This window comes from Macadamia integrifolia, chromosome 2, assembly GCF_013358625.1.
Source record: "Macadamia integrifolia cultivar HAES 741 chromosome 2, SCU_Mint_v3, whole genome shotgun sequence".
Classification (NCBI taxonomy): Eukaryota; Viridiplantae; Streptophyta; class Magnoliopsida; order Proteales; family Proteaceae; genus Macadamia; species Macadamia integrifolia.
The window spans coordinates 38,961,088-38,975,496 of NC_056558.1; the positions used below are offsets into that span (position 1 = coordinate 38,961,088).

The 14,409-nt window shown below is 37.0% G+C and overlaps 2 protein-coding genes across 2 annotated transcripts in view; one reads left to right on the forward strand and one right to left on the reverse strand.

The window, feature by feature from the left end:
* Window positions 1-6,600, reverse strand: part of LOC122070705 (vacuolar-processing enzyme-like) — an 8,948-nt gene extending 2,348 nt beyond the window's left edge. Inside the window, exons 1-5 of the mRNA XM_042634919.1 lie at window positions 6,386-6,600; window positions 5,286-5,450; window positions 5,044-5,200; window positions 4,562-4,644; window positions 4,272-4,471 (exon numbers count right to left, since the gene is read on the reverse strand). Coding sequence (XP_042490853.1) covers window positions 4,272-4,471; window positions 4,562-4,644; window positions 5,044-5,200; window positions 5,286-5,450; window positions 6,386-6,484 — 704 coding nt within the window. The 5' untranslated portion in view covers window positions 6,485-6,600. The remainder of the gene's footprint in view (window positions 1-4,271; window positions 4,472-4,561; window positions 4,645-5,043; window positions 5,201-5,285; window positions 5,451-6,385) is intronic.
* Window positions 6,601-11,502: 4,902 nt separating this feature from the next.
* On the forward strand, window positions 11,503-14,202 carry LOC122091714 (60S ribosomal protein L31). Its single transcript, XM_042661807.1, has 3 exons — window positions 11,503-11,654; window positions 11,986-12,106; window positions 13,757-14,202. Exons 2-3 carry the CDS (start codon window positions 12,024-12,026, stop codon window positions 14,034-14,036), a joined length of 363 nt encoding a protein of 120 aa, XP_042517741.1. The 5' UTR covers window positions 11,503-11,654; window positions 11,986-12,023; the 3' UTR covers window positions 14,037-14,202.
* Window positions 14,203-14,409: the final 207 nt, after the last annotated feature.

The window sequence follows — 14,409 nt, forward strand, 5'->3', positions numbered from 1 at the left end:
TTATAGAAGACAACAGTAATAACGTTTTACCAAAAAAAAAAAAACATTTAATACCATAAAACCCCATTAACCCCATTCTATATTTGACTTCACAAACCATTAAACCCCATTCCATATAAGACAAAAATCATTCAAGTTCTCATTCCTAATATAACATAACATTAATACCATAAAACTACATTAAATACATTCCATATTTGACTTCACTAACCATTAAACCCCTTTCTAGTTGGAGCAAAGCTGTCTTGTTCAAGTTCCTCATGTTTTAAGTATAGATTTTCTCATTGATGTAAAGAGAAAGGATAGGATCCTTTCATTGTAATCCTTTCATTGTATAGCTGTTATATGAAAGGATAGGATTCTATACAAAGAAAGAGAATATTACAAAAACCTATACAAGGTTTTATAGGGAAAGGGAATATTACACAAATATAACAGCTATACAATGAAAGGATTGAAAGAATCCTATAGAATCCTATCCTTTCATATAACAGCTATACAATGAAAGGATTACAATGAAAGGATCCTATCCTTTCTCTTTACAATTGACACCTTAGGGAGTCAATAGATTTGTAAATTCTTATTATTTTACTCTTTCTTTTATTTCTAAAATTAATTGAGAAAGCATTTCATGTTGGATAATATGGTTTCCACACGAGAGTGAAAGATAATGGGAGTGCACGAGGAAGCATCTATATAAGAGTCATTTTTTCTTTCATAGGGGGTGGACCGATCATTTCGCCCCCATGTGTTTGGACGCAATGGCCACATTTCCCCACTAAAAACATGTTTGAGCCAGCAGAGCAATACAACTTGCAGAGTGACATGACAATGATCATAGTGATCTGGCATAGTATTAATGATGGTATTAGTTGAGAGTATCAGTTATGGTCTCATAGTGCTTGATGAGGTGTATAGGATTCCACGGTGGCAATAAGGGCAATTTGGTCATTGTACGACATCTGGAACAACAAATACAGTTTGCAATGTTATTTTGGTCAATTCACATAAGACATATGTACTATTGTCATGAGGATGTTAATGTGAAGGGCATACTGGTTACTAAGGGTAATTTGGTAATTTTAATATGCTCATGATATCATGAGGTGGCCAGATGTGATGACATGATAGTGTATTGTCACTTTGATGACATGGCAGTGATGAGTGGAGTGTCAGATGTTGGTTGAGTGCAATATTTGTGGCAATAGTGCACGTTTCGAATTTCTAAGCTTGATATCAACAATTTTGGCACTTCTATGTTCGGAGGAATTTTGGTAATTGAATATGAATTTTATGGGAGTCAATGTCTTCAAAAAAGTTGTAGAGTATGTCGTATCTTTCCAACGCACCCGGATTTGACTCGACACAATATCATATGAAGAAGATACAACAAGCGAAAATTTCAAAGGCAATTTGGTTATTTTATATGGCGGCATCTGATGATAGGTTTTTTATATTGCTGAAGCACTAGCAATAAAGAAAGCTCTCACACTTTCTATTTAAACATGGTTGGAATCGGATTATTATAGAAAGTGATAATTTAATGATTATCAATATTTTGAATGGAGCCTCATCTACTTGCCCTTGGAAGATCTCTTATATTATTGAAGATTGCTAGTGTCTTGCCTCCATTTTTTTTTATATTACTTTTCAGCACTCTTTCAGAGAATGTAATAACCATCCATGGGTTGCCTAGGTAGTTAGGGCGAATTTGGGGATTGTGTGGATAGGCGCACAGTCTTAGGTTCGATTCCCCATCTGTAACCTAAATTTCATATTTAAAAATCCCTAAACGGATTTCCCGCCTAAAGCATTTAATCTGATGGATCCTGCTCCCTCCTATGCATTGACCAATCAGAGGATTTAAATCCAAGATTTTCGGATTGGGATCCTCTCCTGAGCAGTGATCGTCCAGGTCTTGCTCATAGCTACCTGGGCGATCAACACGAGTTCAAATGGTGATCTAACAGTTCTCAGTGTGACGCCTCTGTTCTGATCGATAGAAACACAGCCATTGAATCAGCCCTTGGACATGTGTTGATCACCCAAGTAGCTATGGACTGACTTGGGCGAGCCAGATCCAAGATTTCTAGGCCTGAGGTAGAGTCAGGTAGGGCTATGTCAAGCCTAGGCTGAGGCTTGAGACTAAGCCCAGCCTTTATATAGAAATAGGGATGATGTTATCTGACCGCAAGTGTAGCCTATGTTTCCAGACCCTATGTCCATCTCTCACCTCCCCTCCCCTGAAATGATCTCTCTGCTCCTTCTGAATAATTCCATTCTAAAGGCAGAGTGGTTGGATGTTTCCTGTCAGCATAACCTACACTCTTAGATAGGAAATACTCTCATAAATATATAAAAATATATGGAGGCAGTTCCCTTCATCGACGGTGAAGGGAGAATCCCTTGCCCAGAGGGTTTGGATGTGTTGGGATGGATATCAGGAATAGTGAGAGAGGGCATTATCAAGAAGTGTGTACATTGTTTTCTTTTTTAAGGCTCAATGAGATAAAGAATTTGCCTTAAATGTATGGCGTTTGAAGACCAAGCCCAGCCATCAAAACTTTGGATAGATTCAAGTAAACTTGCAATCTATTAAATGGATGGCGTTTGAAGACCAAGCCCAGCCCTTTATATGTTCTAAGATGCATTAAAAATGGCTCCATACAATTCTACAACAAGGATTGGAGGGCATACTGACACAAGCTTGGGCTGAGGCCTCATCCATCTGCTGCTCCTTTATACCCCCATCACAGATGTTAGCAAGGGAGCGCATGTATTTCCTTCCATAATGGGATAAAGATCCACAGCGTGCCTCAAAAGTCCTCACCTGCACAAAAGACTCAAATGAATTTCTAGAGACTAAAGATCATTATTGAAACTTATCTTGAATCAGTCTAGGCTTCTAGGAGAGAAGTCAGAGATATTAAGCATTGGACCACTTACCATTGTCTTAAGGCAATCCCAATCATCCACAAGGGGGTGTCCTGTGGGACGAACAGCATTCAGTACCTCTGGACCTTTCTCAATTCCAAACAAAAGCTCTCCAATGAGTTTAATACTCTGGTCTATGTGCATCCTATGAGACATTGCATCAACAAACTGCTTCTGAGCTACAAGTTTCTCGGGAGAGCCTTCTGGAGCTTTAGTGAACTGGTAGAAGAACAATCCCCACCACCCCCAGAAAAAAAAAAAAAAAAAAAAAAAAAAAAAGTGAGAGAGAACAGTGCTTGTCTATTCTTATATAATGAATCGGGATATAAAGCTAATAAAGCAGTGATGAAAAATTTTCAGCAAGTTTAAGCCTTTCTAAAGGACCATAGACTTGGGTAGAAGTCCTTGTTTTACAGGGTACCCTGAGGAGGTGATGATAGTCAGTCGTAACCTTCACATTTATATGGATTTAAAACTAGGCATTTACAGTTATCAGAATTTTGAGAGAGGAAGACAATATTGATTCAGTTAAGTCATACAAAGTGGGATTTGGCCAAACCTTGTGCCAGAAATGAAGAAGATCTACATCCCGTTGGTTAACAGACGTTGAAAAAGATGGCACAGAGTTTTCTTCTATGAAGCTTGAATTATCATTTGTGGGATTTGAACCCATATATAGAAAGAGGTGCTCCTTATTAAGGCTTAAATCCCCATATTGCTGAACTTGTGAGCCATCATCAGAACCATTATAATTTGCTGTCCTGTTTTTTACCTGAAATTTTTCACAAATAGATTTCTCAAATATAAGGGTGCTACAATATCCCTATAAAGTAATGTATGTGTGAAGTTCGAGCTTTTGCCAGCTGATACTGCTGCATCAGAGATTCATTCCTCAAATTGTGTTTCTCACTGTCCATAAGTGAACAAATTAAATACCACAAAAAAGAACACATCTATCCAAAACTAAAAAAGATACCAAAATAAAAGCTCTTGCCATTTCTTCTGCCAAAGACCACAATAAACGAGTCACCCAGCTAAGCAAAGCCTTAAAAGGAGACATTCTCCGAAAAACGGTGACAAAAAATAAAAAATAGACCTGTGTTCCAAATTTGGGTTCAAGGGGTGCAGTTACAAGTTGATCATGAAAGCTTTGATGAGTACTCTGCAAATGTAAGCAGTTTTAGCCAAGATGCAGACGAAAATTTAGTACCCCCTCCCCCAAAGAATTTTTTTTTTTTGGGGGGTTTGGGGGGTGGGGAGGAACCCAATAAGGACATATTTTTCTGTGATTTCCTTCGCTCTTTAAGAAATCTTGTGCTAATGGTTATGATACATACCTATCTTCCATCCAAGCAACACTGTACATGTCACCCAAACATATATCATATTCTGGAGGAGGAGGAGGAAGAGTGTAAGGACAGTAGGTTGCATGACTGTCCTCTGTAGCACTTGATGCCGTTGTTGCATAGATATTTAATCCTTCATGTAAAAGGCCCTCAAAAATAATCCCAGATTCACAGGCTTCAACATAGAAAACCTATAATTTCATAGAAATAGAGATTTAATCGAGAAAATATTCTCTCCACAACCTTTGAAGAATGCAAATAACATGTAAAATGTTATTTACCAAACTCTTATATGTCCCTGAAGCATGCTTTTTCTTTAACACATCTATTAGATCTTTTGCAAAGAGCACACCAGTAGGCATTTCTGGCAGAAAGCATGGCATGACCATAGTGCATTTCAGTCCATCATTCAGAAACCTTGGACATACTTGGAAATAACAGCTATGGTTATCAAACCAACTGAAAATGAAACTTACATGCCTATCAAAAAAACTGTCGTAATAAAATTCAAAAGGATTCAGTATAAATATATAAGACACACAAGTAGAACATTTTGATTAGATCTAGAATCTGACGGTTTGGACAAATTTGAGTATATTTAAATTCATATCAAATTGAAACAAAATTAAATTTCAAGTATTGATGGCACAGTCATGAGCAGAGGTTTTGGGTTCTCAACCATGAAGAAACCATGAAATCAATATGACTATATGAGAAAACAGATGTATTTTAATGTTAAAGATATAAGCACAGAGCAACTAACCAAGCATCCCAGGACCACCATGGTCAATATAGAAAACAAAAATATGGTCATCTGGACCACTGTCCACAACCTTTCCACTACCCCCCCTAAGGGAAGTTTTGTTTCCAAGGAGAACAGCAAAAAAGTTGTCAACAGTAACATTATCTCCGGTATAATCCTGCAACAAGAAAGTTCCATAAATGAGATGATATATTCAACAGACAATAGAAGCAGGCTTAGACTTGAATAGAAAATAAAATAACCTTTGGAACTCCTTTATAAATGTCATCACCACGTGGGTTATTAATGATGATGCCTGGTCTAGGGTTCTCCTCATTTGAAGCAATATCATCATACATGAAAACAATAATGTTTTCATCTTTTAATCCACCTTTTCTCAAGATTTGGTAGACATGACATACATCAGCCTAAAAAAAAAAAAGTTAATGATTATAATATCAACATAAAATTACTAAATTTAAAAAATCATCAAAGCAACAAAACCATAACGACTTTATCTCCAAAAAATAAAAGAAATATCAGTAATCTCAAATCTGCAACTGCAAGCAGCAAAAACTAATCATGTGAGAGAAAGTCTTCAAGATCTTAATAAGTCTTAAGTCATATCAATCAAGTAAAAATCAAAGTAGTGATTAGCATCTGCAATTTTTTTACTACTTTCCCTTCTACAGATAAAGGTAAAAGAACAGATGAAGTTCCTCTTTCTTCCCTTTCTTTTAGTTGGGGGGAGGGAATGGGAAGGGTTCAACTTGAAATAACTGTCAGGTATTACTCAACTGGAAACTGGAAAGTATCCCATAAAACTTCATCATACACTCCTGTTCTGAAGCCCAATAATCCTCTACTTAGACGCAGAAAAAAACCCTTTTGGTGATGTTACATTTAGCCTAAATTGTAGATAGTTTTTAGAGAAAAATACTTCAATTCAATGCTACTTAAAACTACATCATCTCGTAATTCCTCGCTGTTGTGCTTTGCCCTCATCATCCTTATCTAAATTCCATTAAGCTGAAAATTAAATTTTCCAATCCCAAACCCAAATCATCTAAGGCTCATTTACGCATGAAACCACAAGAATCCTGGACATCTAAAGACTACTCTACCTCTAATTTCTCCAAACCATACTAAACAAGAATTAGCTTAGAAAAGAAAACATAAACTCAGAAATTAAACCAAACCTCACACAAACGGTCGAGGAAAATCTTTCTTATTAAACGTAAGATCTGACAATAGTTCAATAGAAACGTCAAACAATACACAATCAAATGGAATGGCAGTATGGAAAAAAGAAGAACAATGATAAGAATTCACAGAAAGCAAAAAAATCACAGATGATTTATACCTGTTGAAGGTAATTATCGTAACCATTAGAACCAGCAACGAGGACAGCCCATCTCGTACCCACGGAATCATCATCCTCGTTGTTGCCACTGCGACCCATGAATTCAGTCACCGTCGACGGCAGCTTGAGAGTAAGTGTAAGATAATAACTCCGGTGAAAAGCAAATCATCGTTGCCGGTGGAAGAGAATGGAAGAAGAAGGGGTTAGCTCAGCTCTCTGCAGGCAGAGTCGTAGTATTACAGAGCAGTGGCGGGGCCGTTTTAAAGGCTCGTCACCGAGACTTTGAGAGTATTTTTTTGCTGATGTGGCATATTGGCAAAAAAATAAAACATTTACTATCATAAAACTCCATATACTCTTTTTTTTCCTTCCTTTTATAGGAAACATTTACCTTCTTCAAATTATTTCAGATCACATGAAAACTTCTCAAAAATAATAAGTAAAAATTAAAGATAATCAAAAAAATAGCCCTGATGTAGCTTTAGTGCTATCACATGTTTATAATAATAAAACTAAAGTTTCGTCAACTGAGACCTCTATAAATAAAAATATTAGTTAAATCCATCAAATTATAGTGCAAAACTTGAATAAGAGGATAAAAATATATCTTTTGAAACAATATTGGCTGGTTGCATCGATTCCTAATCAGTATTTCGATATTGATCTCATCCTATAACCATCCCTCCCATTTATTATTCACTATGAAAATCAAATCTCAGTAGCGTCTCATTTATTAATGAGACGATTTAATACCAAGTTTTAACAAGATGATTCTCAATTCTGATACCAAATTGACACCTTAATTAAACACCATTCCATAATCCATATAGTCTAAAATCATTATTTTTGGTAAAGTATAGTCTAAAATCATTCAAGTCGTCATTCCTTATAAGACTACATTAATAACATTTGACCAAAAAAGAAAAAAAAATTTAATACCATAAAACCCCATTAACCCCAATCAATATTTGACTTCACAAACATTAAAAACCCTTCCATATATATATATATATATATATATAAAACCATTCAAATTCTCATTCTTTATAAAATAAACATTAATACCACAAAATCCCATTAGTCTCATTCCATATATATTTAACTTCATAAACCATTAAATCATATTCCATATAAAGACAAAAATCATTAATTTTTTTGGTAAAAAAAAAAGGGTGCTCCACATTAATACCATAGCTCCCAGGCCGAAGCCCCCATATGGCAAACAATACTTCCATAGAACCCACGAGTGATAGTGAAATATGCCAACTTGAACTCACAACCAACTTATTTGAACAGAGATGGACAAGGACTTCCTTCCACTATGCTACCAACCTTATTGGTATAGAAAAATTACTCAAGTTGAAGCAAGCCAATGAGAACACATAAGAAAGCATAGTAAAACAAGGGACAATTAATTGAAGGTGTCAATTTCTGAATACAACAATAAAAGTATCGTTTTGTTTTATTTTTTAAGTATGTAAATTTGAATATTATTTTTTGAAGAGTTTCCCTCCAACCTAGATGGATGAAAAATCATGATCTGAAAGTCATTAATACTCTCCCTTATAAGATTAAAGTTCAAAAATGCATTTACCCCAGTATGATCTTCATACAATCCCTATTATTGCACATGGTTTTTTTTTTTTTGGGTGAAAATGCACACTGTGAAAAGATACAATTTTCTATCTGCATGATGGGAAAGTGCATCCTTTTTTTATACCAATTATGTCACAAGTTAAAAGAATTTTAGAAATTGAAGATTAAGTTTTTAAAACTTAAAAAGTAAATATATATTTATCTTTAGCCATACAGTTCATAACTCATTCTGTTTTTTTTTTTTTTTTTTTTTTTTCACAAAATTTGAATCCTTTCTCATACAACTTGACATATATTTTGATTTTATTAAAAAAGAAATTACATTTTTTACGAGGGTTGTCAAAAAACCTCTGTCGACCTAAACTCGCACTGAACCAAAACAAGGTTTGGATTGAGATTTCAATCTATAGGATAGGTTAGGGTTGAGAATTTCATGTCCGAGGTTAGGTTGAGAACCCCACCCTGCATATTAAGTACATAATCATATAAATAGGTTAATAATTATTAATAGATACTTGTAGTAAAAGGTTTGCAAACAATCTACATTTATACGAAAATGTTGGTCTTTACAATGCATTGAGATCAAGCAACCAAATAACGAATAGTATTGAGCTGGGGTAGGTTGGGCTAAACCCAGCCCAATCAGGATCCATCAGGGTTGGGTTAGGTTGGGCTGAGCTGAGATAACCCACCCCGACCTAGTGCTGGGCTGGGTTTGGATTGAATTAAGAAACCTTAGGATTGAGTTGAAATTTTAAAAAACCCAGCCCAACCCGGCCCATTAACACCCCTACTGTGTACCACACTACTATGTCTTCTTCAATAGACCATTCGGTAATAACATAGCCTCATATAATTTTTTTAGTCACGTCATTTTGAAGGGGCGTGGGGTGTTGTGCCTCTTGGAGGCCTGGATTGTTCGTGTTACTGACCAATGGAGTGGAACTACATCATTTCCTAGTTCTCTTGAGAAAGATTCTTTTTCTATGGCAGTGATTGGAGCAAAGCCATGTGCCCAAACGGTAGGTGCACACCTAAATATGCCATGTCACGAGCCAGAAAGAGAGTTTGCACCTATGTATACCTGTGTATCCGAGTGTAAATAATTAAAAGGAAAGAAAAGAAGCATGCGCCGTCGAGGTGCAGATTCCAATATACCCCCTCTCATATAATGAGTCATGAGATCCATACTAACTTTCTCTCTCCTATTTTGACCATATGGTCCTATGAAGGACACATGTGAATAATGTCATTCTCTGAATGCACTTTGGTGTGGCTTTCATGTTCCTTCTTACCCTGTTCTTATGGAAAATCCTATCCCATAATAAAAAAATTTCTTCCATTTTGTGTTGTTATTCGTGGATTTAGTTTACTCGGTAATGTTATTGGTCGTCACAGATACTGATGTTGATACCATTACGAATTGGTTGTATCAGCACGATTCCAAATCAAAACAACATTTTTCCATTCAAAAAGCTAATGCATACTATATTGGCAAATATGTAGAGGCCCAACTTTGGTATCGGGAGCAAGAAGTACCACGCACAACACTATCTCTCATAGGATGGTATATATAATCCTGTTCTTAATATAGAAGAAGAAGAAGAAGAAGAAATCCATGTAATCTTCTCACGTATAGTGCCTTATCAACAGTAAAAACCATAGAGACTCAAGATCCCACCCCGCCCCACCTCCTCCCCAAAAGAAAAAAGAAAGAATTTTCTCTGTTTCTATAATTTTCTTGAGTTAATATGTCTTGATTTGGATCAGTCTATGATTTTGATATGCATTTGCAAGGGGAATGTTTTATTTGGGTTCACCTATAATCCTCATTACTCTCCATTAGACGTAGGTTGAAACTACCCTTTACCCCCTATAATCATATCTTACCATGCAATAACTTTCACCGTTGGTTGAGAGAAAGTCGTTCCACTTTTCACCGATGAGGAGCATGCATACCAAGTAGGAATGACTAAAATATTTTGTGACCGTAACCATCTATTGTGTTCTTTTACCCTTTTTTTTTTTTCACTTCTATGAAGTTACCCTATTTACTCAAACTCCATTGTCAGAAATTCCACCTTGGATTCCCCAAAAACAGTGAGCCTTTTAACTCTCCTTCTCTTGTTTTTGACAAGAACCTCTCCTTGCTCCATGGTATTTTGTTTCTTTAGTTAATGACACTTTTTTTTTTTTAAATTCATTGATCTCTTCTTCTTCTTTCTCCAGAGAATGTTGTCGCGGGAACCACCCCCTTGTTCTTTTGGCCGTGCCCTCACCTCACCTTGTTAAAACCTACAACCAACTCCACCCACTTTGCAAATCTGATACCCATCCCCACCCCACTCCCAACTCCCAACTCCCAACTCCCAACTCCCACCTTTATGACCAGCCCCTAGAACACATAGGGCAGAGTAGAGGGTGGTGGTGTGAAATGCTTCCAAATTTTTTTTTTTTTTTGGGGGTAGAAGTGTGCAATGCTTCCAAGTCGAGAGGGGAATATTAAGGAGAGGAAAGAGTACATGGGTAATTTGGGAATTTTCATATATTAGGGGATAGAAGGAGAAGTGGTGGAACTTGTATATTGTAGGGGAATTGAAAAAGAAGTTTAAGAGAGGGGATTTTGGTACTATATTGAATAAACAAGTAATTTTTTCAAGAAAAGTATAATAAAATATAGAGAAAAAGAACACTACATAATTGCTTGGTTTCTGCTCTTAGACATAGGAATCTACAAAATTATTGTCCTGCCCCAAGAAATCAACAATGCCACCCCTCATTAGGGGGTATCAATGGGCCGGGTTGGGTTGGGTTTTTTAAAACCCTAATCCAAACCTAAGGTCTTTTAACTCAACCCAAGCTTTGCCTAGCCCTAGGTCCAGTTGGGATATCTCAGCCCAAGCTCAAGCCTGTTGGGTTTTAGTCCAAACCAGCCCAACTCTGATGGACCCAAAGGGCCAGGCTTAACCCAATCCAGCCCAGCCTAATTTCATTGGTTACTTGGTTGCTTGATCTTGATGCATTGCAGAGGCCAAAGACCAAAGTTTTTGTATATATGTAAATTGTAGAAAATGAAAGACTTCTCGTATGCCTTTTTCTACAAGTACCCATTTATAATATTAACATATTTATATTATTGTTATATAATTAATACACAAGGTTAGATTAGAGAGGGTTGGATTGGGTTGGGTCGGGTTGTGAGTGGGTTGGGTTGGGCTGGGTTGAGACCTCAACCCACTCACAACCCAACCCAACTCTGGCCATGAAATTCTCAACCCTAGCCCACCTTATGGGCTGAAATCTCAGCCCAAACCCTATTTGAGCTCAGGGTGAGCTAGGGCGGGTTCGGGTTGACTGGGTTTTTTTGACATCCCTATCCCTAATGATGTTCTGACATATACTCTCATTGGCCCCAACGTTGGTGCAGAGACCACATGACCTTGTAAGGTTGCCCACAAAATATTTAATGCGGCGTTTCCTACGTCGGATTGGAATCTACTAAATAAACAAATTATAAAAAATTGAGGAAAAAGACCAACGGACCACGTGTGTAGGGTTTTATTTCTGTTTGGCTCTTCTGCGCTTCTTAGTGAAAACCCTACGCGCCTCTTTGTTCCCCTCTTCCCTCTATCTCTCGCTCGCTCGCTCGCTCGCTCTCAGACTCTCGCTGAAGGTATTCTCTCCCTCGCTGCAACAACTTTGGATCAGAACTTTTCAATTCGTACACCATTAGTTAGATCGCTCAATAACTTTACGTTCGATTACGGATTGCGAAAACCTTTTGATTTTATTTCCATGGATTTTTGCTGTCTTCTGCTCTTCAGTTGAGTTGTTTACTTTCTATTGTCGAATGGTGATGCATCGTATCTACTGATTCCATGGGATTAACAGTTCGATTCCACATGGTTTTGTTTTTCTGTCATTCTCATCATATGTGATTGATATTTTGGTTTGATGGTGGTGGTGTTGAGAGTTTGAACTAAAAGGGATTTTGTTGAATCCAGGTATCATTGGAGCGGTATCCTGAAGAGGGTGTTTGAAAATGGTGGAGAAATCAAAGGGAAGAAAGGAAGAGGTTGTTACCAGGGAATACACCATCAACCTCCACAAGCGGTTGCATGGCTGGTGAGCCTTGTTTGATTCTCCCATTAATGTCTTTTAAGCGAGCATGATATTATAGCTTGTTATGGTCGGTGTGATATTCACATTCTGTGTCGATTTTACTTTATTATGTGCTTCTATTTCTTAGTTACAGATTTGTTATCTTCATTTCTTTTGTTCCATTACCTGAATGAAAATCAGTTAGATATCTGACTTAGACCATGATATTTGTTTTCCTGTTTTAATGATAGTACTGGTATGTGATTGAGTAGAGTTAGGTCTCAGTCCAATGTGTCCAATGTGTGTGGTTCTACGTTCCCCATAGGATGCATTGGGGTGAAGAACTTAGATTTGGTTTGGCATTGATCAAGGCATGCTTGTTGATTTGCATTTTAAGCTAGAGATTGGGAGTGAATTAATAAAGGTCCCGGGCGTTTCTTTGTTATGTTTTACTTCCTCCAACTCCATTATTTACTACAAGATACAAATTAGCAGTGGAGCTAGGAATTGTGGGACTGAATATTGAAAGTAGCATGGGCGAGACCGTGTCAGCTTATATATTTTCAAGTGACGGACGCTTAAGGTAATTAACCATAGAATTTTTGTCCATGTTCTTTGTATCTAAGTTAGTCTTTTTCCAATGGTAAATAAGCATATGGACCAAAATGATGGAAAGTGCAGAAACTACCATTAGTACTAGGCACTAAATGTGGTCATGAGCTAGTAATAATCATCCACTTAGTTCAGGTGCTTGTAGTTTTCTGTTGGATGCTCATGGTGTGTAGCCCAACTTGCAGTGTTGTATTGATGACTGACATGAAACTGGGCCTCAGCTTGTGATATTTTGATTTCCCCAAATGAGTTGGATCATACAAATGGCGGGTAGGAAAGTCATCTAGATGGGGATCTAGTAGGCACCACCGAATGCCTTTCCTTGTAAAATGTTCACTCTATTGTAATGAACTTACATCAAACTGAACATGTTGTAGACACAACAGAAATAATTCCCATCATTTACAGCTAGATGGAATAAAAACTTTGTGATACAAATGGTTTTGTTTGATATACAGGGCTTTTTATTTTTGGTGCAAGTTTGATATTCAATGCATCAACGTGGTGGATACTAGCTTTTTTCCTGGTTTGAACTTAGTGAGAGACATTTTTGTTTACTTTCTGATGACATTGAATTCTTTGGCATGCTGATTGATAGGATTTATGTCTCTTGAGCCTCCTTATTCTTGATGGGTGGGGGTTGGGGGTTCAGTGTTGAAGGGGGTGTTGCTATGGATGTGTGTGTTAATGTCTTGATGACTTCTCTTTTATCATTTGGAAAAAAATAATAATAATAATAATATGGAAATTGGACATGTGAGTGCATCATATATTACTTTTGTAGTTTTGTTTGTCATACTCATCCTCTACTGTTAGAATTGTAGTTATGCATGTGCTCAAATTGTCTTGTGTGCTTTTTATTGCTTCTAATCATTTGGTAATGTGTGCATTTTGATGCATTGACCGAATACGGATGGTACCAATGGTACAAAGCTTCTTGTATTTATACATTAAAATGGAATTGTTTGCTTCTGCCAATTATGTGACTAGTGATTCACATCTGATTTATAATAATTATGATGGAAAAGTATGACAGCTTTTATTGACCTTTGTGAATAACAGCACCTTCAAGAAAATGGCCCCCAAGGCCATAAAGGAGATCAGGAAGTTTGCACAGAAAGCCATGGGAACTAAGGACGTTAGGGTGGATGTGAAGCTGAACAAGCAAATCTGGAGCAGGGGGATTCGGAGTGTCCCAAGGAGGGTTAGGGTTCGCATTGCTCGCAAGAGGAATGATGATGAAGATGCTAAAGAAGAGCTCTACTCACTTGTTACCGTTACAGAAATTCCACCTGAAGGTCTGAAGGGATTGGGCACAAAGATTATCGAAGAAGGGGAATGAGGCAGTTTTGAGGTAGGACAGAGATTTTCAACCAAGCAGGTCTTGAGAATTTTTGGTTGTATTAAGACTGAATTCAGATATCAGCCAGTTTAAATTGACAGTATTGATTGATGTCTTTGGTTTGTAGTGACTACAATTATGGTTTAAAATATGGTTCAATTGCTTATACTCCCCTTAGATTTATTCCCTCCTTCATGTCTGATTATAGGTTTTTAGCATGTCTTGAAAAAAATCACTTTGCACTTATCTGTGCATGAAAGATGTTACATAGAAAGGTCTATGGACCAGCTATTCCACTTCGGAGTAATGAATTGAGTCCTGAGCTAAATCAGTATGCTATTATAGGAATGTTGGAATCGATTGAAACCCTAGA

Bases quoted from the DNA above. Each gene is read 5' to 3' on its own strand.
- LOC122091714 (XM_042661807.1), top strand. From the start codon at position 12,024: ATGGTGGAGAAATCAAAGGGAAGAAAGGAAGAGGTTGTTACCAGGGAA. The intron at 12,107-13,756 runs GTGAGCCTTGTT...TGTGAATAACAG, and splicing joins CACAAGCGGTTGCATGGCTG to CACCTTCAAGAAAATGGCCC.